Below are 26,568 nucleotides of genomic sequence, written 5' to 3' on the forward strand. Positions count from 1 at the left end.
TTGCGCACTGTCTGGGGAATGGCCATATATGAAGGTGCTGACTCAGAGAGGTGGGGGGTGGGGGGAGGGGATGGAGGTATGACTACATGGTGAGTGCCAGGCTCACTGTCTGGGGAATGGACACGCTTGAGGCTCTGACTCAGGGAGATGGGTGGGACATGGACAATATATATAACCTGAGCTTTTGTACCCCCATAATAAGCTGAAATAAAAAAATAAAATAAATAAAAAACAAATGGAACAATTTCTGAAGAACCACAAATTACCCAAACTGAGCCAATATGAAATAGAGAGCCGCAGTAGCTCTGTAACTATAAAAGAAATAAATAGAATTTGTAATGAAACACTTCCCTCTCCCCCAAAATCTCTAGGCCTAGATGGTTTCACTGGAAATTTTTACCAAACACTCAAGGAATTAACATCAACATTACATGGACTCTTCTAGAAAATAGAAGAATAAGGTCACTTCCCAAATAGTTTTATGAAGCCAGTATCATTCTGACATCAAAACCAGATAAAGATAGTAAAAAAAAAACAAAAACACACAAATCAAGAGACCAATATCACTCATGGACTTAGAAATAAAATCTGCACCCCCAAATGTCAGCAAATTGAATACACCAAGTATATTAAAAGAATTACACACAAGACCAAGTGAGATTTATTTAAGATATCATGCTTGGCTGATTCAGCAATTCAAAACTCAAAACTAGCCACGGTTAGTGATCAATGCTAACATCACCAGTAACACGACAAATTAGATCGTACGTCACATGCTAGGATACAAAGAGAAGACCACAGGATCACTTCTGTGACACTCTCTTAAAAAAAACACATCATCTAAATCTAATTGATAATGAAACATCACAAAAAACCAATGTAGGGACATTCTGCACTACTGGACTTTACTTTGAAAGGATTCCAAGTCATGAAGGTCAAGGAAAGACTGAGGAACTGTTCCAGACTGAAAGGGTTTTCAGAGACAGTACAACTAAATGCATCCATGCATCCAAATGGGATCTGTTTGCTATAAAGGACATTGCAGACAAGTAATAAAACTGGAAAAGAATCTGAGGATTACATGATAGAATGTATTCATGTTAACTTTCTGATCATGAAGGTTGTATTGCAGTTATGCAGAATGTCTTGACTTGTAAGAATACTCACTAAGATTATTGGGGTGATGGCATAACATCAGCAATTTGCTCTGAAATGATGCAGGAGAAAATGTTCTTTGTACTAAAACTTGCACTTTTCTCTAATTTTAAGACTGTTTCAACAAGTTAATTAAAAATATACAAATGAATGGACGAATGAACAGAAAAAGTGAAAAGACTTATTAGGTAAACTTTATTTCTCCAGGAAAAAATAGCCATATAAATCAGTGCTTAAAATTAAAATTATATAAGTTTAATGGCACTATAACAATTGTAATACCTCCAAACATTGACAATGACCACAGTACCAGCATACAAAATGATATCTGTCTAAAGCTACATTTTTTTTTGGAGACAGTCTCGCTCAGTTGCCCAGGCTAGAGTGCCATGGTGTCAGCCTAGCTCACAGCGACCTCAAACTCCTGAGCTCCAGTGATCCTCCTACCTCAGTCTCCCAAGTAGCTGGGACTACCGGTGTGTGCCACCACACCCGTCTAAGTTTTTCTATTTTTAGTAGAGGTGGGGTCTCTCGCTCAGGCTGGCCTTCAACTCCCGAGCTTAAGCAATTTTACCACCGTGGCCTCCCAGAGTGCTAGGATTATAGGCGTGAGCGACCATGCCTGGCCTTAAAGCTAAATCTGTCAATCACTAGCTTTAGACAGGTATCATTGTATCTGTCTAGTACATTGAAATATCTGTCTGCATAGTGATAAAAATTGTAAAATAAAAGTTGGCCATCGCTGTTATCCAAAACTCCCGAAGCAACAAATGCTGGCCAGGATGTGGAGAGATAGGAACACTCATACAACATTGCTGGTGGGACTACAAATTAGTGCAACCTCTGTGGAAAAGAATTTGGAGATACCTCAAAGAGCTAAAAATAGAAATACCCTTTGCTCCAGCAGTAGCACTATTAGGCATCTACCCAAAAGAACAAAAGACATTCTATAATAAAGACATCTGCACTCGAATGTTTATGGCAGCTCAATTCACTATTGGAAGGATGTGGAAACAACCCAAGTGCCTGTCAATTCATGAGTGGATTATTAAAATTTGGTATATGTATACACTGGAATATTACTCAATTATAAGAAACGATGGTGATCTAGCACCTCTTATATTTTCCTGGATACAACTTGAGCCCATCCTCCGAAGTGAGGCATCGGAAGAATGGACAAATAGGCACCACATGTACTCGCTATCAAATTGGCACTGAGTGATCAACACTATGGTGCTCCCATGGTAGTAATATTCTTCAGGGATTGGGAGCTTGGGGGTGGGTAAACTCACAACTAATGGACATGGTAGGCATTGTACAGGGGAAAAGGCATGCCTCAAATTATGGTTTGGGTGTGGCCAAGTCATAACATGTAACCAAAATGTTTGTACCCCCATAATATCCTGAATTAAATTTAAAAAATCGGCCATCAATTTACTCCAACCAAGTATTGGTGAAAATTTGGTTGTTTGGCTGTTTAAACACCTGACAGGCCAGGCATGGTGGCTCACATCTGTAATCCTAGCACTCTGGGAGGCCGAGGCAGAAGAATCGCTTGAGCTCAGGAGTCTGAGACCAGCCTGAGCAAGAGTGAGACCCCATCCTACTAAAAATAGAAAAATAAAAAATTAACCAGACAACTGAAAATAGAAAAAATTGGCCAGGCATGGTGGTGAATGCCTATAGTCCCAGCTACTTGGGAGGCTGAGGCAGGAGGATGACTGAAACCAAGGAGTTTGAGGTTGCTGTGAGCTAGGCTGATGCCACAGCACTCTAGTCCCAGCAACAGAGCGAGTCTGTGTCTCAATAAATAAATAAGTAAATAAATAAATAACAAAAAAAATAAAAATAAGAATAAAAAATAAATACCTGATATTTCTATAGTCTAAGGAGGTAAAACTGCTTTTTATTTGCAAGATCCACTTAAAAGTCTTTCAGATCATAGAATTTTTCAAAAATGGTACATATTGTGATGATTCTGTCCAAAGTATATCTTGATTTATATCTGCCTCATCAGTGGATCCTAGAGGAGAAGATTTTCTAGAGAAGAGCATCCAGATTCTAATTCAGCAAGACCTGAAAAGAAAAAGAAAAAGGAAAAGAATTCTATTCTTTAGCTAAAAGATTTCATAGGAACTAAGTGTAAGTCAGTAAAAAACAGTTGGAAACTTTATCATTATCAAAAAGAATGAGAAATATGTATGTACAATGACAATACAAAATTACTGTTAAATATAATTTGCCTGCAGTTGCCCACTGAATTAGTAATTATCATTGTGGGTAAGTATCAGAGATTCTGTTTTTTTCTCATTCTTCATTCCCTATTCAACAACCATATGCTGAGGTACTATGACAAGCACTGGAATTACGAGGTGGGGTTGATACAGTCCATATATGATTGTCCTCAACAATAATATAACATGAAAAAACAGACAAACAGGCCACTTCCATCCAGAGTCATAGAGACCACAACAAGTATAAAACAGGGTACTACTGGAACACACAGGAGGCCCATCTGTCCAAGTTTTGTGTCAATATTGTAGACTTTGTGGTAGAGGTGATATGCAAGTTGATAGCTGAAGAGCAAGGAAAAAGCATACCAGGTAAAGGGAGGAGGAAGCAGGGGCAATAAGGAGGAGCACTGTGGAATTCTAAGTAGTCTAGTTTGTGAGATGCTAGAGCAAAGGGGCAGACTAAGGTATGTGGCAAGAGATGAAGTTGAATACATTGACAAGAACCAAGTTGATATGGGTGTTTTTCCCATGTTAAGGAATATGGAACTTTTCCTCAGGGAGAAAGTACACTAATGACAAAGTAAATGATTGATTTAAAATGTCACCAGTCAAGTGACTGCTTATGAACTGTCACTACTTGGCTAAATGTTACTACACGAGCCTGGGGTCTTTTGGCCTTAAATCACTAACGTAATCCCAGGAAGCTGATGATGCCTTGGTTTTCAGAGAATTGTTTCATGTGCTGACTGACAGTATCATAGTGATGGCAGCAGTGAATAAAGTGTAGAGACAGAAAAAAAAAAGATACATAAAGTTCATGAAATTTTTTAAAGCCATGTGGAATTAATGTGGCATAAGAATACTGTTCAGTATGAATGTTAATGTTTTCACATCTTTCATTACATGTGTGTAAGAGGAAGTATAGTGTCTATTAACCAAACAATAGAAAAGATTGCCACTTGGTATTTATGGTCGATTTCAGAAATCAAGTCATTAATGCCAATTTAATTCATACATTTTCACAGCATACCTTCTTGTAGTTCCATACTTATATTTTGTTCCAACTTGTGTGTCATCTGAAATAAGTCAAATATTATTTAGAATGTTTAAGTAAACCACAGACATTTTCATGGGAATCATATATCACTTACATAATGTGGCTTTAAATATTTGTGGAAACTAGACTTAACTTCACAATTGCTTAAATAGAAAAATAATCACATAAATAAAAAAAACCCTACTTATTTTACATTTAGTTAATAGAGTATATGTGTAATGCTGCTTAGATTAATCTCATAAAAAGTAAAATTAATAATTGGTATATTGAGTATACATCATTTCAGAAGGGTGACACTTTCTCTTACTAGTACAAGGGTTAGGCAATTCAAGTTATATTTTCACATGAATCTGTTATTTTGTAATTCTTAGCAAAACCCTGCTGTTTATGAAAGTGTGAACAGTTTTTCATTTTAATGAATTTTTCCTTAAAATAAAATTTCTATATCTCTTGAGATGATCATATATAGTCTTTGTTTTTCCTTCTACGTGGTGAATCACATTTATTGATTTATGTATGTTGAACCATCCTTGCATCCCTGGGATGAAGCCCACTCAGTCATGCAGGATTATTTTCTTGAAGTGCTGGTGAATTTAGTTTTTTCTAGTATTTTCTTGAGGATTTTTGTATCTGTATTCGTAAGGGCTATTGGCTTGTAGTCTTCTTTTTTTGTTCTGTCCTTTCCTGGCTTTGGTATGAAGGTGATACTGGCTTTGTAGAATGAGTTGGGGAGGATTCTCTCCTTCTCAAAATTATGGAATAATTTATGGAGTAGAATTAATTGTTCTTCTTGGTAGGTCTAGTACAATTCAGCTGTGATTCCATCTGGTCCGGTGCTTTCTGTTGTTGTTGTGAGATTGTTTACTACTGCTTTAATCTAGTTGCTTGTTAATGGTCTGTTCAGGAGATCTGTTTCTTCCTGATTGAGTTTGAGAGGTTGTGTGTTTCCAGTAATTTGTCCATTTCCTCTATGTTTTCAAGTTTATGTGCATACAAATTTTCATAGTATTTCCAGATGACATTTTTGGCCTTAAATTTCTGTGGTATCCGTTGTAATACCTCCTTTTTCATTTCTGACTGAGCTTATTTGGGTCCACTCTCTTCTATTCCTGGTTAATCTAGAAAGAGAGCTATCAATTTTGCTTATCTTTTCAAAGAACCATTTTTTTGTTTCATTGATACTTCGTTGTTTCTTTACTTTCCATTTTATTTAGTTCTACCCTGACAGTAGTTATTTCTTTTCTTCTGCTGCCTTTGCATTTGGTTTGCTTTTCATTTTCTGATTCCTTGAGGCTTGGTGTTAGATTGTTAATTTGTGATCTTTCTGTCATTTTGATGTAGGCATTTAAGACTATGGCTTTTGCCCATAGGAATGCTTTTGCTGAATCTCATAGTTTTTGAGAGATGGGGTCCCCTTTGTCATTCAGTTTGAGGAATCTTTTGACTTGAGTCTTAATTTTATTATTCACCCAATGATCGTTCAGTAGCAGGTTGTTTAATTACCATGACTTTGTGTAGAATTGAGTGTTTCTCTTGGAGTTGATTTCTAGTTTTATTCCACTGTGGTGATGGCATGATCTTGTACCTAGAAAACCCCAAAGACTCCACCACCAGGAGATGCCTGGAATTGATAATTAAATTCAGCAAAGTCACAGGTTACAAAATCAATGTATACAAATCAGGAGCATTCCTATACAGCAACAAGTCAAGCTGAGAGTCAAATCAGAGACTCAGTACCATTCACAATAGCTACAAAGAAAATAAAATACCTACAAATGTACTTACTTAAACAAGGAGGTGAAAGATCTCTACAAGGAGAACTATGAAGCACTGAGGGAAGAAATTGCAGATGACTTAAAATGGAAAAGCATAACACGTTCATAGGATCGGTAGAATCATCGTTAAAATGTCCATACATTTCACGTTGATTACAGATTCAATGCAATCCCCATCAAAATACCAATGTCATATTTCACAGATCTAGAAAAAATAATTCTACACTTTGTTTGGGACCAGAAAAGAGCCAAAGTAGTCAAAACAATCTTAAGCAAAAAGAAGAAATCCAGAGGCATCATATTATCAGACTTCAAAATATAAGGCTATGGTAACCAAGACAGCAAGGTATTGGCACAAAAACAGAGACACAGACCAATGGAACAGAACAGAGGACTGAGATATAATACCATCCACATACAACCATCTGATCTTTGACAAAACAGACAATAATATACATGGGGGAATAGAAACCGTATTCAAAGACCATATAATTCTCCAAATAGATGGAGAAAAAACATTTGACAAAATCCAGCACACTTTTATGATAAAATTCCTTAACCAAATAGGCATAGATGGGACCTTCCTTAAAATTATTAAGGGTATATATGATAAACCCACAGCCAATATCACACCCAATGGGGAAACACTGAAGCATTCCCGCTTAGAACAGGAACCAGACAAAGTTGCCCACTGTCTCCACTTCTATTCACCAGAGTGCTGGAAGTCCTTGCCAGAGCTATCAGACAGGAGAGGGGAATGAAAGGCATCTGAATGGGGGCAGAAAACGTCAAACTCCGACTCTTTGCTGATGATATACTATTATATCTAGAAAATCCCAAGGATTCAACCAAGAGACTCCTGGAATTGATAAACGAATTCAGTCTCAGTATACAAAATTACTGCGCACAAATCAGCGGTATTCATAAATGCCAATAACAGTCAAGCTGAAAATCAAATCAAAGACCCAACACCTTTCACAACAGCATCCAAGAAAGTTAAATATTTAGAATATATTTAAGGAAGGAGATGAGAGACGTGTATCGGGAGAACTATGAAACAGTGAGAATAGAAACTGTAGAGGATCTAAACACATGGAAATGCCTACATGCTTCTGGATTGGCAGAATCAATATTGTTAAAATGTCCATTGTACCTAAAGTGATCTACAGAATTAATGCAATCCCTATCAAAATTCTGCCATCATTCTTTACAGATTTAGAAAAAAATAATTCTATGTTTCTTCTGGAACCAGAGAAGACCTCGTAGAGCCAAAGCAATCTTAAGCAAAAAAAAAAAATAAATAAATTGGGAGGCATCAGTCTGCCAGACTTCAAACTTTATTACAAGACTATACTAACAAAAACAGCATGGTACTGGCACAGGAACAGAGATAGAGACTTTTGGAATAGGATGGAGATCCCAGATATAAAACCATCCTCATATTGTCATCTAGTCTTCGACAAAGCAGACAAAATATACATTGGGGAAAAGAATCTCTATTCAATAGGTGGTGCTGGCAAAAGTGGATATCTACATACAGAAGACTGAAACTAGATCCCCACCTCTCACATAAATCAACTCATGACAGATAACAGACTTAAACCTGAGACACGAAACCTTAAGAATCTTTGAAGAAAATATTGGGAAGACTCTTTTAGACACCAGCCTAGGTAAAGAATTTATGAAGAAGACCCCCAAAGCAATCGTAGCAGCAACAAAAATAAACAAATGGGACCTGATCAGATTAAAATGCTTCTGCACAGCCAAGGAAACTATCATTAGAATGAACAGACATTCTACACAATGGGAGAAAATATTTGCTTTCTACACATCCAATAGAGGGCTGATAAGAAGAATCTATATAGAACTTAAGAAAATCAACAAGAAAAAATCAAACAACCCCATCAATAAATGAGGAAAGGACATGAACAGAAACTTTTCAAAGGAAGGGAGACTAATGGCCAGCAAACATATAAAAAAAGTGCTGAACAACTCTAATCATTTGGGAAATGCAAATCAAAACCACAATGAGATATCACCTAACTATAGTGAGAATGGCCCAAAATAACAAATGCTGGCATGGATGTGGAGAGATTAGAACATTCATACACTGCTGGTGGGACTGCAAAGTAGTACAACCCCTGTTGAAAGTAATTTGGAGACACCTCAAAGAGCCTAAAATAGAAATACCATTTGACCCAGCAATCCCACTACTGAGCATCTATCCAAAGGAACAAAAGACATTCTACAATAAAGACATCTCCATTCAAATATTTATAGTAGCACAATTCACAATTGCCAAGAAGTGGAAACAACCCAAGTGCCAATCAACACATGAGTGGATTAATAAAATGTGGTGTGTATATATACCATGGGATACTACTCAATTACAAAAATCAATGGTGAACTGGCACCTCTTATACTATCCTGGATAGAGATTGAGCCCATCCTTCGAAATGAGGTATCACAAGGATGGAAAAACATGCACCACCTGTACTCACCATCGAATTGGAACACTAAGGTGTTCACATGGAAGTAATACTCATTGGGTGCCAATCAGGTGGGGGACTGGGGCTGGGGGGGAATCCACAACTAACGGAAGCAGAACACACCGTTATAGGGGAAGGACATGCTTGTAGCCCTCACTTGGGTGAGGCAAATGTATTACATGTAACCAAAATGTTTGTACCCCCATAATATCCTGAATTAAAAAATTCAAATATTTGCTTGATTTAAGTATTTAAAAAGTGCTGTGAAACTATCCATCAATAGCCTAATTTTACAGTAATTAAGATAAAAATGCTGTAAGTAACATAGCAATTAAAGATATACTTTTACACAGAAAATGACAAATATTTTAATTTAAAATCTAATCTAAATACTATAGGTTTATTTAATTCCTCAAACTTATTTATCTTGGATTGCTTTTAATAATAAACATCTATTTGTGGTTAAGTGCTTGGATGGCAATCATTGACTTGTGATTAAGGGTGGAAAATTCAAGATGGTACAAAAAACTTTAAAAGGGTTATGAACAATAGCCAAACTAAAATCAACTAGAAAGTAAGCCAAAGCACCTTGCAATATGCCTTTAGTTATTAGGCAATAAGATTCAGTCTCTAAAATCTAACTTAAGTGCTGCTTTTAAAGAAATTTCAAACCTGTCATTTCAGTTCCATATATTGAAAAATGTTAATATACAGGTATCTCTTGAAAATGACAGCTGCAGGGACTTGAAGAAAATGGAAAATTTTCACTTTCCTCTCTTTATTAACACAGATAATTATGACCTTTATTTATCATGCATAGGTCGTTTTAACAACACAGTATTTCACCAAATGAGAAACAAGAATTATATCAGAAATCTGAAACCCAAAGGAAAGAAGACAACATAACTAACCTCAGTCAAGTAGGTCTCCAAGTTGGCATCTGAAGTCCATGGGAATGAGGAAAAGAACATTGAGTTTTCTCTTGAAGAAAGCTCTCTGTGAAGACCTAAGCCATTATGAACAGTTCCAACAGAAGGTGATTCTTCATAGAAGAAGGTGCCCGTCTTCATAGCTCGAGTGGGAAAGCAAGTTCCAGTCCCCTGTGTCTCCTCAACATGATTGCGACTGGACGCTGCTAGTCACTCAGGAGTTCTGCGAAAACTGCAAAAGACAAATGTTTAGTATTTCATTTTTTCCTAAATGATGGCATTTTAAAAAAAAATTACCATAAGAGTAAATGGAATTTCCCATTAAATAGTGTTTTAACTGTGAAAATGTATCACAGCATGCCTACTGTATGCAGTTATAGTTTTACAATTGTTCTACAGAAGTATGTGTGTGTGTATATATATGTAGTATGTGTGTATTTATATATATACTTATATATATATATATATATAGGAGAATTTCTACAAAATAAGTAATTCAAGTAAAGCAAGGAGGGGAGAGAAATCTCTATCAATGATGTATGGCTTAACAGGTAACACTTGCTGCCCCCTGGAATGGCCTTATTTATAAGATTCTTGAGGATTCCATTAGAAATACTTGTATTTAAAGGGTGAGGGATAATGAACATTATGAATGCGTTAGTTTGCTTGAGTATAATAGCCATTTCTCCATGTACAAATATATCCAAACATCATGTTGTACTCTTTAAATATATATCATAAAAGGATTATCCCTAAAAAAGGTAGAAATAATTGTATTTAGTAAACCAATGTAAAGAAGTTAATTTACTGAATGTCAAAATGTGCCTAGAGTAGTCATACTCCTTTATTTTTTCAGTTTAAGTTGTAATCTTCCAGAAAGTAGTTAAACTCGTAATATTTCTATGAGCAGAATGGTGACAAGCAATTGTATAACAATAATACCAAGTTATAAGGCTTGAAAAACACTTCAAGGAAAGACTATAAGGTAAGGTTAACTACACGAGAATATTAAGGGGGGAAAAACCATATATAACCAAACAAGAGGGAGAGTCATAAACTGCCCTGGACTACCATTTTTAAAGATAGTTCATTTATTAACATTGTTTTCCAAAATTCTGTTATCTAGTTAGCTTTCACTTCCCACTAATCTCATGAACCTATCTCACTAAAAAGCATGCATTCAAGGCAAATTAATGATCTTAATTTATTTTCTATTCCATATTTTGACTTACTTTTTTGCTTTCTTCAACAAATATTCCCCAGCTTTTCATTCTCCTTGATACAGGGGGTTATACTTTTCCACTTCTCCTTGAGAAAATTTCATGTTGGAGATTTCAGATTCCAGATTTTTAATTGTCACTTCTGTCTGACTCCTTATTGAAGCCACACGATCCTCTTTTATCTGTTCTATGTATTCTTCAGATGCCGCTTGTGACTAAAACACATAAAAAGGATACATTTTTAGTATCCTTTCACCTGAACAATTCCTGTATATTTGTTTCCTTTACTTTTGAATCAGAGAGCTATTTTATTTTGTTTGTTTATTTATATTTTTAGAGACAGTGTCTGTCTTTTATTTATTTATTTCTACTTTTAGAGATAGTGTCTCTGTCACTGCAGCTGGAGTGCAGTGGCCAGATCATAGTTCACTGCAGCCTCCCAATTCCTGGGCTCAAACCATCCTCCTGCCTCTGCCTCCTCAGTAGCTGGGAATACACATGTGCAGCACCATGCCTGGCTAATTTTACTACTTCTTGTATAGATGGTATCTTATTACGATGCCCAGGCTTATCTCCAATTTGTAGTCTCAAGTGATACTCCCAGGCTGACCACCCACAATGCTAGAAGGACACCCATTCTCCGAGAACAACTTTAAATATGTGACAAAAGAAGCTGAGGTTTAATATATTGAACATCAATTATCAACTAAATTGATAATTTAATCGGAATTATAAAAAAATGAATCATTACTAAATTAGTACTCATGAATTCTAATAATCCAAAGAATAATATAATCAAATTAAAATTTAAAAAGTTGAGCAATGTAACTTAAAAAGAAACTCGAGAGTACAGTATAATTTCTAAATCACAATTTTTTCTTTTCCTAATACTATTGTTTTATGCTAACTGGCCTTAATAATCAAATGATTGTCTAAGGAGCTTCAATATTCTCAAAGATGAATTTATTTATAATGATGATAGAAACTAAAAGATTTAAAGGGAGAAGCATATGCCACCTTCCTTCTAGAAATCTACAAAACCAATTGCTATAACGGAAATAGAGGAAACACACACAATGAACACATCACAGTATCATCTGCAGTGAAATGAATGAAAGTGCGTTTCACACTTAACTAACCTGCAAAAATAGATTGACTTCTTTTATTTTTTGTACAACATTCTGTGTTGCTCTTTCTTCAATGTCGTCCTTATACATTTTAATTTCACCAAGATCTACCATCTGTTGCATATGGTTTTTGAGGTCCCAAAATTCTTTTTCCAACCTCATGTTCTCTTTCTCTAGCATCTCACATTGTTCTTGTGTTGCTTTCATAGAGAATAATTCCTCTTGATCAACTTGATTCTTGGCATCCAGATAGCGACATCTTGAACATACATTTTCCAGAGATTCCATAATGTCATCAACCTGCATGAATAAAATAATGTAGTTTAATAATGAAGGAAGTAGGCTGAGAATAGGGTATCAGAAAACTAATAACACATTTTGAAATACATTGAGCTGCAATAAAATGCTATCTATACTGTAGTAGATTCTTCAAAGATGGACATTTGAATGATTCAGAAAATCAAGAGCAAAGTTTAAACCACTGGGATTCACAAAATACATACTTTACTCTTTCACACAACATTTACACTTGATCTTAGGACATTGTCTATGATTAATTCAATTCTTTCTTCCTTAAACTCACTTAGTAGGAAGTCTTATACCCGTTCCTCCATCATTATTCCCAAAAAATTTCTAAAGAAATTTTACGGACATTACACTGAACTATTTTTATGAACTGCAAAGGTTTTACGCTAATTTAATTGCTTTCCAAGGAGCAATGATTCCTGGAGTTACAAAGCAATCATATCTCGTTACAGAAGTTTAATGACAAGATCTATACTCTCTTTTTAATAAAAATGCCTTAATTCTACAGCACTGTCTTGTAATCCTTTGTTACTTTACACAGAATAAGGTAGCATACCAAACAAAAACAAACGAAAATACTTGCTGGGATTTTGGTGGTACTGAGTTGGAACAAATTACTTTCCTTTAGATGGAATGCTGATTTGATTTATAACAGGTGAGTGAAACAGTGCTTTTAAGGCATGTCTAAAATTTTTTTTGTTATAACTCCCATGAAATTCCCTCTCCAGAGTATGGGTTGGCTTTAGTAACCAGTTTCTAGTGACTATAATGTGACAGAACTGTTGTGTGACTTATAAGGTTAGGTTAGAAAATGTAATTCTGCTTCCACCTGACTTTTCCCCTCTGGGTAAGCTTGTCCTTCGAATCCAGCCACAATATTATGAGGAAGCACAATCCACATGGTGAATCCTTGTATAGACATTTCAGCTGACTGCCCCAGCTAGAGTGCCAGGCAAAAGAGTAAGCTTCAACGGCCAGACATATGAATGAACATGCCTTTAAATGAGTCTAGTCCCCAGCTTCAAGTCACCCCCGCTGTTGTCACATGAAGAAGAAATGAGCTGGCCCTACTCAGCCTTCGCTAAAACTGAAGATTGTGAACAAAGTAAATGTTTTGAGACACTGAATTTTGAGGTGGGTTATTATACAAGCAATAGATAATTGATACAGATACTGATATTAAATATGGGGTGTTGCCACTAAAAAACAACAACAACAACTGTTAAAACATGTCAGATACCTTTACACCAGGAGGAAGGTGGAAGCTGAAAGGACCTAGACATGAATAAGAATGAAAACCAAAAGGCCTCCAAGGAGACTGTCAGTGGAAGCCTGATGGCCCTTGAAGAGACTCACAGGAAGGCTTTCAAGGACAGTGGAGAAAATGATACTAAAACCTGGAGGAAACTGCACTGCTGCTCCACAGCGGGTGAAAGTAAAATCAATGCAGGAGATAAGCTAAAGAAAATTAAATATCAAGGATCCAGGACTCTCTGGATTCAAATACCTGTTTCCCATTTTCAGCCTCTCCACATGTCGATTTACCAAACATAGATGATCCCTGACTTACGATGGTACAGATCACAATTTCGTGACTTTAAAATGGTGCAAAAATGTTATACATTGAGTACACCCATCTGGAATGGTGGTAGGTCCTGCACTTTAAGCCTGAGCCTGATGCCATATTAAAGGACACTTGTGGCTGGTTATTGAGCTGGAATTGATGTATTTTTGAAGGAAGAGGAATATAAACAAAAAATGTAACCAGAGGGTAGCTTGTGCTGGTTTTAAAACATTTTTCCATTCATTCTTTCATATTCATGCCATAGACAGAGACATCATCGACAGAGCTGAGGGAGGCAACCAGAACTTGTATCCTCCACAGAGAAGAACCAAAACAATTAGATGACCACACCTTGAACAAAGCCTCTAAGAGAGAGCTCTGGAATTCAGCAGGGAAGTAATAGGAACCCATGGAACCATGGAAGCAAAAGAAAGGGAAGAAGCCACTCCAGCTGGGATCAGCTCAGAGCCAGGCCAGACTTCCTATTGTGGGGAAAAGGGAAGGGAATGAACCCCAGTGATCCACATTCCCCTGAGGACACCTGCAATCCAAGCCACAGGGGACCCATCAGCCCTCACAGTCCCTGAACTGAGCATAGGGAGCTCCTGAGAGGCAATTCACGCCGAGTCCCACGTACCCTCTGAGAGGGTGCAGTACAATGCCATGTTAAGAGCCAAATCCTCACTGGGCTACATCCTGCCCTGGGGCTCAACAGCCGCCACATGTCCTCCCTGGCACCCCACTGACATCCCACTATGTTCCCGTAGAGGGTTACAACATCGTGTACCTGCTGAACCCAGCAGTGCAGATGGGCTCCAAACTTTACATCACACACCACCCTAAAACCCTGAGAATTTGGGGGTCTGGCCCAGAAGGGAAGCTGCCCAAGGACAAAGGGTGCATGTGCACCAGAGCTAGGGGGCCACTTGACTGAGGCCACTGACTATGAAAGCGACTCTGCCTCCTCCAGAGGCAGGGCCATGGTGCACTTGTGCACACTTTCAGGGGACCCCAGGACTGGCTAGTTCATATATACCATCAAGGAGCCTGAGAACCAGCCTACCTAACCTGCTGTGGCCAGCACCTGCATGTACCATATGAAAGCCTGAACACAAGGGCAACTAAACTGCCTTTGCTGCTCCTCCAGCTGCACCCACAAACACCTTCCAGGGCCCTGAGGATCAGTTCATCCCTCCTAGGCTAGCACACATTCTGGGCCTGAGGGTGGGCCTATGCCATGTGTCACCACTGCTGTGGCACCCACAGCCTCGGGGCCTGAGGATTGGCCACCCTACATGCTGCTTTCAGTGCCCACAGACACTGTCCAGGAGCCCGAGGACAATCCTACTGTCCAGCACACAATTCAGGAGCCTAGGGACAACTCTGTCAAGCTGGACACTGCTGACAGCTGCCCACCACACTGCCATAAGTGTCCCCACAAATGTACCACCCAGGGGCCCAGGGACAGGCCAAGCACTGCTATCGTAAAATTGGTGATACAATTGCCACCCAGGAGCCCACTACTGCCATCACTGGTTTGCTGTATACCACAAGGAGGCCCAAAGATCAGCACCCTGCCACCACTAACACATACGTATGCCACTGCGGTGTGTGTCCTAAAAATCAGTTCTTAGTGCTATAGAGAAGAACCAGGTACCAGGTCAGAGGAACATCTACTGTGAACTGAAAGGTGATGGATTATCTCAGTTTGCCATGAGGAAAGCTGAAGCTCAGATCTAACCTTCTCTTTCATAGACAGCAAAAAAGTATAAATGATTCTATAAATTATAATGACTTAATAAAACATAATGCAGTGAATAGCAGACTCAGTCAGTGGAGCCTGTGATCCAGATTTTATGGAAATGGGAGTCAAGAGGGAGTCTCTAGGCCACAGACTAAAGTTTGAATGAAAAGTCAAAAAAAAGAACAGACTCTGCCCTTGTAAGCCTGACTTGCCATCATGTCACGGAGTCAGCAAGGTATAAGCTGGCCACATGCTCCTTTAAAAAGCAAAAAATGAAGTTCAAGACTTTCCACTACATTGACTTCTTACTGTAAGACAACTGGAAATATGCAACATGATTAAGAAAAGAGCTCTTGTAAAATTTGATTTGGTGTTGGCATAAGGCTAGACATAGATCAATGATTTGAATTATTAACCCAAAAATAAACCCTCACATTTACAATCAATTGATCGTCAAAAAGGGTTACAAACCAATTAAATGGGAAAAGTACACTCTTCAACAACTGATGCTGGGAAAACTGCATATCCACATGCCTTAGAATAAAGTTGGACTCCCTCCAAAGACCAAATCTAAAATTTATCTCCAAATATAACAGCTAAAGGTAAGAGCTAAAACTACAAAACCTTTAGAAGTAAACAGAAGCATAATTCGGTGTGACTACATTTCACAGTGACTTCTTAGCTATAACACCAAAAGAAAAAACAGATTAACTCAACTTCATCAAAATTGAAAACTTCTGTGCTTGAAAACATACCATCATTAAGAAAGTGGAAAGGCAAACCACTGAGAGGGAGGATACAGGATATATAAAGATCTCTTACAATTCATAAATAAAAAAGAAAACCCAGTTTAAAAGTAGGCAAAGGATGTGAATAGACATTTCCCCAGAGAAGATACATGGCTGGCTAATAAGCACATCAAAAAATGCTCAGCATCATTCCTCATTAGGGAAATACTAATCAAAACCACAATGAGGTATTATTTCACATCACTGGGATGGAATCTTTTTTCAATCAAACTGATGGAAAATTAGTATTGGCAAGGACGTAGGGAAGTTAGAGCCCTCGTACAATGTTTACGGGAATGTAAAATGGCACAGCCACTTTGGAAAATATATTGGCAGCTCCACAAAAGGTTACAAATAGAGTTTTCAGATGACCCAGCAATTTGACTCCTAAGTACATACCTAAGTGAAATGGAAAGATATGCGTACATAAAAACTGTATATGAAAGTTCACGGCAGCATTATTAATAATAGCCAAAAAGTGGAAATAATGCAAAGGTCCATCAACTGATGAAAAGATCAATAAAATGTTTGGAATATCCATGCAACGAAGCATTACTCAGTAATAAGACAGTAAGCACTGTTACGTTTTTGCAGGTGGCTGACTAGAAGCATTTCTAACACCACTTATCCTCATAGAAGAACCAAAATCGTGTGTAGACAATCACACTTTGAATATATTATGCAAGAGGGAACACAGGAGTTCAACAGAAAAGTGAAAGGAAATTAAACATTCTGGGAAGCACAGGGAACATAAGCAGCCCATAGGCCCGGGGCCAGCTGAAAACTGGGAGTGAATCCAGGATGCAGGAGAAGGTGACCGAGTTTCTTCCTGTGGTCCACGTTCCCAGTGGGGAATCACATAATCCAGGCCATGGGAGAGCACCTTGAACCTCCCCAAGCCCAAGTGTAATTTAGGGAGCAGCCAGAAGAGTGTGAGAGGAAATAAAACCAATGGAATATTTAGGGCTATGTTGTTCTGCATAGGCTAGACCAGTGCTGAAGTGTAAGTTCAGGGAGAAAGCTTCACGAAGAAGAGGAAAATTGTGTGCCAAGTCTGAATAAATGAAGCCAGATGAACAGAAACTGAAAAGCCAAAAGGACAGCGTGAGTATGGTGGAGAGATGTTGCAATCAGCCCAATTAACTGTGAGGATAAACTCCAATGGCAGGCAAGTAACAACATGTGTCCACACAGTAACTTGGAAATTAATATTCATTCATTTTCACATTACTCATAATAGCCAAAGAGTGGAAGCAACCTAAAGGTCCACCAGCTAATGAATGGGTAAGTGGTATAGCCATACAGTAGAATATTAATCAACAATAAAGAGAAATGAAGTGTTGACACATGCTACAGCACAGATGATCCCTGAAACATTATCCGAAGTGAAGGAAGCCCATACTAAAGTAATATATTGTATGACTATTTTAATGAAATGTTCAGAACAGGCAAATCTATGCAGACAAAAAGTACACAATGCTTTCCCAGGAAGGGGAAGGTGCAGAGACAAGGGGGAGCAGTTCATCTCTAAAACCTGGACTCAACTGTCAAAATAGCCCACACAATGGAATCTTAACTTCAAAATCCTCATTTCAGATAGGAACATTTCCATTTATCTCCTTCTTCATGGTCTTAAAATGTAGCAACATAAAGATATTAAAATGGTATTTTCAGCACTATAAGTCTCCATTATTAATATTAGTTTATATCTACTGAAAAATTGTAAATTAACCCATAAAAATCTCATAGGTGACACAATGTCTTTATTCAAAGTAAAGCATGTCTCAGCTCTAACTTTTATTAGCTGGAAACAAGGTGCATTTCCAGGCTGGTGTTGCAAATACATTTATCACCTAGATATTTTTATATTCAACTAGATTCAAGGTGGCCATAACCAAATATATTGCTTTAAATTTTCTTTCTAGAAGTTTGAAAAGTATGTATCTTTCTTAATACTTACTTCTGCTTCCCATTTTGAATGTTGATACAGTCTTTCTTTTACTTGATTGAATTCATTGATTAAGACATTTAATCTTTCTTCTGCTGGAAGACTTTGGTTTCCACTCTGAGCTTGAAGATTTTTCACTTTGTCATACAATTGGTCTTGCACATTAATGACTGCCTTGTCCTTATTGTTAGCTTTTTCAGCACCTTCCAGTTGCTGACCAAGCAACATGTTTTCATTTTCCTCTTGTGGTACTCTAACCATGTTTGCCATCTTTTTACTTTTTCCTGTAAGTCTTTCACACAGAACATTTTTAAGTTCTATTTCTCTAGCACTTGAAAGAACCACATCTTGCATTCTCAAGACGCTAGCAGAATCTGTATCTGTATTAGGGAGAAAACAAGATAGACATAAACGATATGAGTACTTTTTGCATATGAAGCACTGTATGCTTAACATTCACCCATTCATACACTGAACAAACATATATTGAGTGCCTACAAAGTGGAAGACATTATGCTCAGCTCTGCAGATAAAACAGACATCTGTTCTTATTTAAATGCTTCCAGTGTGGTGAAGAACAAAGACAAAGTAAGTGACAATTATAAACTCAGACAGATACTGTAAGAAAACTGAGTTCTATGATCACATAAGAAAAACTGATCTACACTGGGCCCAGGGAAGCTTTCTCTGAGCAAGAAGTGGCTACCCTGAGAAAGGAAGGATGGAAAAGAAGCGATCAAAATGAGAGAAGGAAAACATTCTATGGACTGTGGTGAAGCTCCGCTGCAATCTTGTTCCAGCCAACTTAGAGTAACAAGTGCTGGCTGTCCTTATTACCTGAAAGAACCAAAACCAAACAGGTAAGGTACATTAAACAAGGATTTTCAAGACAGTGGACCTTCAGGCAATGGAGACCAGGATCCTTGAAAGAAAGGAAACAAGTGAAGTAAGCCTTATGAATGCCCCAGCTCTCTGCCTTGATCCACGGTCCAGGCCATGAGTAAGGAAGGAAAAACCTCAGGTACAGTCTCCCACACTCCCTGAGTTGAGTTGATGAAACTGACAGTCTGGTAAAACCAAGGCAGACAGAGATCACGGGACAAAACACTGGAGAGGAGAGAGCAGCACAGGGAAAGAAACTGGGAGATCTGCAGAGATCCCCCGTGGGGTATTTAGCAGAGTAATGAACAGTGCATGTGTGCTAGGAAACTACCTAAGACCACGGGGGGAAAAACAGTTAAAAGAAATAGAGGAAACCATGCCTGGTGTTCACACAGAGCCAGGAAGAGTGGCCATTCCCCTGAGCCAGGCTGCAAAAAAAATCATACTAGAAATAAATAAGCAAATTAAAATTTTAAAAATATTTACAACTTTATCAAACAATGAAATACAGATAAAACTGGTAAAATAAGGAAAACCTGTATACTAAAAACTATAAAATATCACTGACATAATTAAATACAACTTACATAAATGGAAAGATACCAAATATGAACTCAAAATGGAACATAGATCCAAATATTAATATAAGTCCTAAAAGCATAATACTTCTAGAATGAAGCACAGGAGAAAGTCTTTGTGATCTTTTGCTGGGCAAAGACGTTTTAGACATGACATAAAAAAGAAAATCTATAATTGAACAAACAGATAAATTGGACTTTATCAAAACTATAAACTTTTTCTGTTTAAAAGATACTATTAACAGAATGAGAAGTCAAGCCACAAACTGGGACAAAGTTCTTGAAAAAAAAAAAAGACATTGTTAATAAAGTAAAAATATCCAAAAACTAATTTTTTAAGTGGCAATAGAAGTGAAAAAAAAGTTCACAAAGAAGTTATACAGATGGCCAATAAGCACATGAGAAGATGCTCAACATTATTAGTTATTAGGATAATGCATATTGAAACCATTATGATATACACAGTACACACGCATCAGAATGCCTAGAAATTAAAAATTTTAAAAAATGGCAATACATGATGTTTGCGACAATACCGAGCAACTGGAACTGTCAGATACTGCTGATGGGAATGGAAAATTGTGGAAATACTTTGGGAAACAATTGAGTAGTGTCTTAATAAAAGAATATAAAGTGGTATGAGAAGACGTTTGCGTGTGATGAATGTTAACTACCTTGACAGTGGTGATGGTTTCACTTGTCTCCATATATGTCAAAAATTGTCAAATTGTATATTTTATATATGTGTTTATCGTATATTAATTATACCTCATGAAAGCTATTGATTATAGCGACAAGCATCTAAGACAGTGGCTGGGACACAGAAAGAAGGGTAGAAAATAACGGAGGATAATGTTGGAGAATTGAGATTTTTAACGTTATAGCAATGAGAAATGATAGCTGTGTTTTAAGCAAGAGAGGACCATGATCAGATATTATTTTTCAAAATATATAATTATGGTTGAAGAGTAGACCACAGTTGGGGCAGCTAGGGTAGAAGGGGAAACAGTGTAAAGTTTATTCCAGTATTCCAGGGGGAAGTTAATGGAAACCTGCCCTTGAGTATAGGTTCAGTGGAAAAGAGAGTCAACAAAAAGACTATGAGGGCCATTCATACTGAGAAAAGCACACTAGAATTATAATAACTCTTCGGCTCAGGGTGTACAATATACCTTAGTTCTAACTCTACATTAACATAAAGTATATTTCTGGGATGAACGTGACTAAAATACATCGGTGCTATATGGTGCAGTGCTAAGCAATGGGTATATACATTACTAAAGGATACGGAAGAAGGCCTTAGATTGATACAATGGTTCTACCTTTACAGTCCATTCCAAGCTGTTCAACAGGCAACATAAAATGCTGATAATAGGAGGAAGGCAAGTCATAATCCTCTGGGGCCATTTCAGATGACCAAGTTAAGTCATTATGGTCACCCATAGAATGTATTTGTTCTTTGACCTGCAAAATAAATAACACTACTTCAATACGTCCCCAAAATACTCATAGCATAAACAAAATGTACAAAAGTGCTGGTTTTCCAACTTTTATGTAAGTAAAATCACAGGTTCTTCTAAAACGAACTGATTTTTGTTCAAAGGATACCTTTATCAATGGCTACTGCGTCTTAATCGCTTTTTCAAAGTAAATGTCTTTACAATAAAATATTCTCTATTTTCTTATTTTATGTTGTATAGTCTATATTCTAACCATAATACTTTTGATAATTTATTTTTAAATACCTTGTTCTTCTCCTTAGATGTTTGCTTTGCAGGCCTGGAAAAATAAAGCAATTTCTTTCAGACAAATAATAAATATGTAAAATATAAAGAATAGCTAAAATTTTTTATACATAAAATGTCTAATTTTTATGTAATAAAATTCATATGTAAATTTATTTCTCCTATTGAAAAGATTAAGGGTAATATAAAATATAATAATTTTTACAAGGAAGTTTAAATGATAGAAAGTAATTTTAAAAGGTAAAGAAAATATATTAATAATATCATAACAAAGAATTAAATTTAGATCAAGCTTTCTGACATTCAAAGCAAAAGGAAAAACATGTTATCTGCATTATTTAATAGAAAGAAACATACCAGGGTATATTTATTGTTGTTATTCTCCTTTTCACTAAAAACAAGCTTTTACTGGCACTCAAACCTGTTTGGGAAATAATACTGATGTCCTTATATGAGGGAAATCCCTTTTTGACCATGTTATTAGCTAGCTTATTCAGGACTTACTATACAGATACTTTGCATTATTTTAAGCACTGTGCACGCTGGAAACTCATTTTTGTCCTCACCATAATCCTGTGAGGTAGATAACACATTAGGTATTTCATAAAGGAAGAAGCTAGGCACAGAAAGGCCACAGAACTTGCTCAAGCTCACACAGCTTGTCCATAGGCCGAGTGCGGTGGCTCCACGCCTGCAATCCTAGCACTCTGGGAGGTGGAGACAGGTGGATCGCTCGAGGTCAGGAGTTCAAGACCAGCCTGAGCAGGAGTGAGACCCCATCTCTACTAAAAAATAGAAATTATCTGGACAACTAAAAATATATAGAGAGAAAATTAGCCAGGCATGGTGGCACGTGCCTGTAGTCCCAGCTACTTGGGAGACTGAGGCAGGAGGATAGCTTGAGCCCAAGAGTTTGAGGTTTTTGTGAGCTAGCATGACACCATGGCACTCCAGCCCAGGCAACAGAGCGAGACTCTGTCTCCACACACACATAAAAAAATCTTGTCCATAGCAGACCCAGCATTCAAACTCAAGGTTTCTGGCTCCAAAGCATGGGTTTCACCATATGCTGTGAAAGTAACACTTGTAAGCAAAATGTTTGTACCCCCATAATATCCTGAAATTAATTAAATAAATAAATATTTTTTAAAAGGTTAGAGGATAGCAGAGAAAACCATATTATCATTCCATTTCTGGCTAAAATCATATATAATGATTTCTGAATCTTGTAAATGTTTTCTCAAAAGGTTTTATACCCAGGCAAATTTGGAAACCTACTTTTAATAAACTAAAAATTTATTTTTTCTACAGAAAGTCATCAACAGGCATTCATTCATCTATTCAACTGTTCATTCATGCATTCAACAAATACTTATTCAGCACATGATACATATCAATGACACTGTTGGTACAAGGAAACTGTTTTTTATACTTTAGAACTTTATAATCCAGAACTAATAACCTGTAGTAGATAGTAAGAGTTTGCTTTTTTTTTGCACTTGAAGAAAAACCTCCCCTTCCCCCCAGAATCTAAATAATTATAAAGTTGACACATATACCTGATAATTTAGAGCACCTTACCAAATCATAGGTATTCGTTATGCTACTGGCAAAGGTACTGTAATATATACAGTTAAAAATGAATGTTTAAACTATAACAAGTATGGCTTAAGTGTTTGTAGGTTTATAACTGCACTTTTTAAAATCTATGTATTATAGTTTAACTTTTAGGTCATCATTGGCATCTTTAATTATATTAGACTATTTCATTTTTGAACCAATTCTGAAGAAATAACATCCTACTATAAAATCATACATGAATAGAACTTCTAAGGACAATTCATTTACTACAAATGGTCAAAACATAATGTATCAAGCTTTGTAGTGCTTAGACATGTAAACAAAATTAAATTTCACATACATGTCCTTCTCTACTGGATCATTCCCAACAGCATACAGATATACTCTCTAAAAGCTTCCAGTTTAAAATAAAGAAAGAAAACTCCCTTGAATCCCACATTCTTCTTCAGTTACCTCCCGTTTCTCCACTGCCTTTCCCAGGAACATTTCACTCGAGAGTTGTCTATGCTCTCCACTACAGTCAGGGTTCCATGGCGAACATTTATGAAACTGCTCCTTGTCCAAGTTCACTTGTCTTCATCTTAATTAATCATTCCACAGCATTGATACAGTTGAGTATTCTCTAGCTTTGGCAGACTACACTATTCTATTTCCAGTGAAAGTAATCACTGCTGACATTCTTTCACAAGGACATAAAGGACTTATAGATTTTTATCTTCCTTCATTCTATTTCACTTCAAGTTCTGTCATTCACACCACCAGTTACTAAACTGGCTTTCTCATACATTGCTCATTACAGATTCGTTTGAGGTCCATTTTTCATTTTCATTTTTCTTTACTTCCCTTATACTGCAATGCAGGACCAATACTTTAAAAAAACACATAAAAGAGATAATGTTTTCTAATAGTTATATTGACAATATAGAGACAATTTTTAGAAAATTAAGAGTCTTCTCCATTTCAATTCATTTATTAATTCAAAAAACAGTTATGAAATACCAACAACATGCAAGGAAATGTATATTCCCTGCTTCAAAAAACAAGTAAATTGCAATTATGATACAATGGGATACATAAGAGTGGATCTTTCAGCAAAGTTCTATCTGAGCACAACGAAGGCTTCACGGAACAGACAAAATGTAAAAGGAGCTTACCAGGCAAAAAGTAGGAGAAAGCCAACCTGCTTAAGAAAGAATGTGAGCACAGAGATTAGGGACAGGGCGTCTAGGTATTTCTTAGGAACTTGAAAGAAAAAGTATAAAAGACATAGAAGAAAATGATGAGAGGTGAATGATATGCTAACCTTGAATGCTACCCTGAAAGTCTGGAGCTCACTGCCTACAAGCAATGATTCTTAGGCACAGAGGCCATAATTAGATTTGTGCTATATTTTTGGTTTTCTGTTTAAATATGATAATGTTTCATTTCAAAAGCTATAAAATAGCATGAAGTACATATAACATGAATGTAAGGAATCGGGAAATATCTTGGGGGAAATCTTTACTTTTAGAATACTTATACTTCATTCTATAGTGTTTGAAAATGGTAATATTGTAATGAACTATAATTTTGTTTGAAAATAAAATAATTTATTGATTTTTGTATACTTTTAGCCTAGCTAATTGTAATGTAAATAGTTGGATTCACCAACAGAAAAGTGTATTTACCTTTTTTGTGCAATAAACACATGTGTAAGAAAATCACTATCATATACCTATATACATTTACAAAGAAACTGAAATTTCCCATAAGAGATTATGTTAGGAGTTGAGCATGAGCCTCTAAAAATATCAAAAACAAAGATAAAACAGTTATAAAACAAATCATGTAGATAACTTCTCTGGTTAAGACTAAGCAGGCAAAAACAAAGTGGTAGGGGAAAATATCTTCCTGAGAGCAATTACTAAACAATTGCCCTTGACTCAAACTGCAAAAATAAGTCTACAATTCCAGAATAACAAATAGTTTTCATTTTGAAAATAGTTCATAGAAGGCAACTTTTAAACAGAAAATATCTGGTCCTCATACTTAGAAAATGAGTGATCTGTAGCCATGGTAACAAGTAGGCACCCCCAAGTAGTTTTAAATCTAGTCAATCCATCAGTGACCACTGGCCTCATTCACCAATCAATGTCAGCCACTTGCTTCTGAAAGACAGCCCGTCAGACACAAACTCATTCCAATGAACATGCCTGGGAGTGCCCAGCACTCAACCACTGCCATCACTCAAATAACCGTGCCAGTACAGATCATGTCAGCCTATGTATTCCTCTGAGAGGCTGCCAGTCCTCAAATGCCACTTCTCCCAAAAACCCCGTATAAGATCAGCAGCTGCTCTGTCAGAAGAAACTGTGCCTCACCAGCATAGCTCTCTTACTAGAGAAAGCATTAAATTCCAACTTTATCTTCTTCTTTCAGATATTGAAGGCTCATCATCCTTTGGAAAGAATTTTTTTAAGTACATTAAATTTACCTCTCTTCTATTTCACTTTTCTTAATAAAACACAAATGGAGGCAGGGCACAGTGGCTCACGACTGTAATCCTAGCACTCTGGGAGGCCGAGGCGGGTGGACTGCTCGAGGTCAGGAGCTCGAGACCAGCCTCAGCAAGAGCGAGACCCCATCTCTACTAAAAATAGAAAGAAATTATCTGGCCAACTAAAAATATATATAGAAAAAATTAGCCGGGCATGGTGGTGCATGCCTGTAGTCCCAGCTACTTGGGAGGCTGAGACAGAAGGATTGCTTAAGCCCAGGAGTCTGAGGTTGCTGTGAGCTAAGCTGATGCCACAGCACTCACTCTAGCCCAGGCAACAGAGCGAGACTCTGTCTCAAAAAAACAATAATAAAATAAAAAATAAAACACAAACGCAGTTTGCAATTCCTTTGATCTGTCTTACTATATTTAAAATGATCATAATTACAGTAAAAGAAATAATACTGAGTAAACACATTATTGGGCTTTTCTTCCTAAATGGAAACAAATTAATAGACAGAATATAGCTTATTAGAAATATCCAAAAGAATCCAAAAAATGCATAATTGCCAAGTAAAATTGTCACAATGAACCCATGTCACACTTTTTTATTCACAATTTTTTAATATTCTATTTACTTGGAAAAATAAGTTCATAATGAAATAAAATAGCATTTATGCAAAATATTTGTATATGTGCTTATGTTCATATTTTTAATGAAGGGATTTTGGCTTTTATAAATCTTACAGCGGAATCTAGTGATGCTCACAAAAATGAAAATCCTACTCTACTAAATGATCCCTAAAATATTTCTAGCTTTATTTTTTTTTAATTCAGGATAGCATGGAGGTACAAACGTTTTTGTTACATGTAATGCATTTGTCTCACCCAAGCCAGGGCTACAAGCCTGCCCTTCCCCCATACAGTCCGCTCTGCTTCCATCAGTTGTGGGTTCATCCCCCCAACCCTC

The 26,568-nt window shown here is 36.9% G+C and overlaps 1 protein-coding gene across 1 annotated transcript; it reads right to left on the bottom strand.

The window, feature by feature from the left end:
• Positions 1-3,163: 3,163 nt before the first annotated feature.
• Positions 3,164-12,037, bottom strand: LOC123629920 (ankyrin repeat domain-containing protein 26-like). Its single transcript, XM_045539285.1, has 5 exons — positions 11,999-12,037; positions 10,872-11,074; positions 9,622-9,871; positions 4,420-4,465; positions 3,164-3,231 (listed from the first exon to the last, which is right to left on the bottom strand). Exons 3-5 carry the CDS (start codon positions 9,778-9,780, stop codon positions 3,179-3,181), a joined length of 258 nt encoding a protein of 85 aa, XP_045395241.1. The 5' UTR covers positions 9,781-9,871; positions 10,872-11,074; positions 11,999-12,037; the 3' UTR covers positions 3,164-3,178.
• Between the last annotated feature and the right edge of the window lie 14,531 nt (positions 12,038-26,568).

Source organism: Lemur catta, unplaced genomic scaffold (genome assembly GCF_020740605.2).
Source record: "Lemur catta isolate mLemCat1 unplaced genomic scaffold, mLemCat1.pri scaffold_63_ctg1, whole genome shotgun sequence".
Classification (NCBI taxonomy): domain Eukaryota; kingdom Metazoa; phylum Chordata; class Mammalia; order Primates; family Lemuridae; genus Lemur; species Lemur catta.

Coding starts and splice junctions, on each gene's coding strand:
- LOC123629920 (XM_045539285.1), bottom strand. CDS start 9,780: ATGAAGACGGGCACCTTCTTCTATGAAGAATCACCTTCTGTTGGAACT. Junction 4,466..9,621: donor TGGAGACCTACTTGACTGAG/GTTAGTTATGTT, acceptor GACTTATTTCAG/ATGACACACAAGTTGGAACA. Junction 3,232..4,419: donor AAGTATGGAACTACAAGAAG/GTATGCTGTGAA, acceptor TTTTCTTTTCAG/GTCTTGCTGAATTAGAATCT.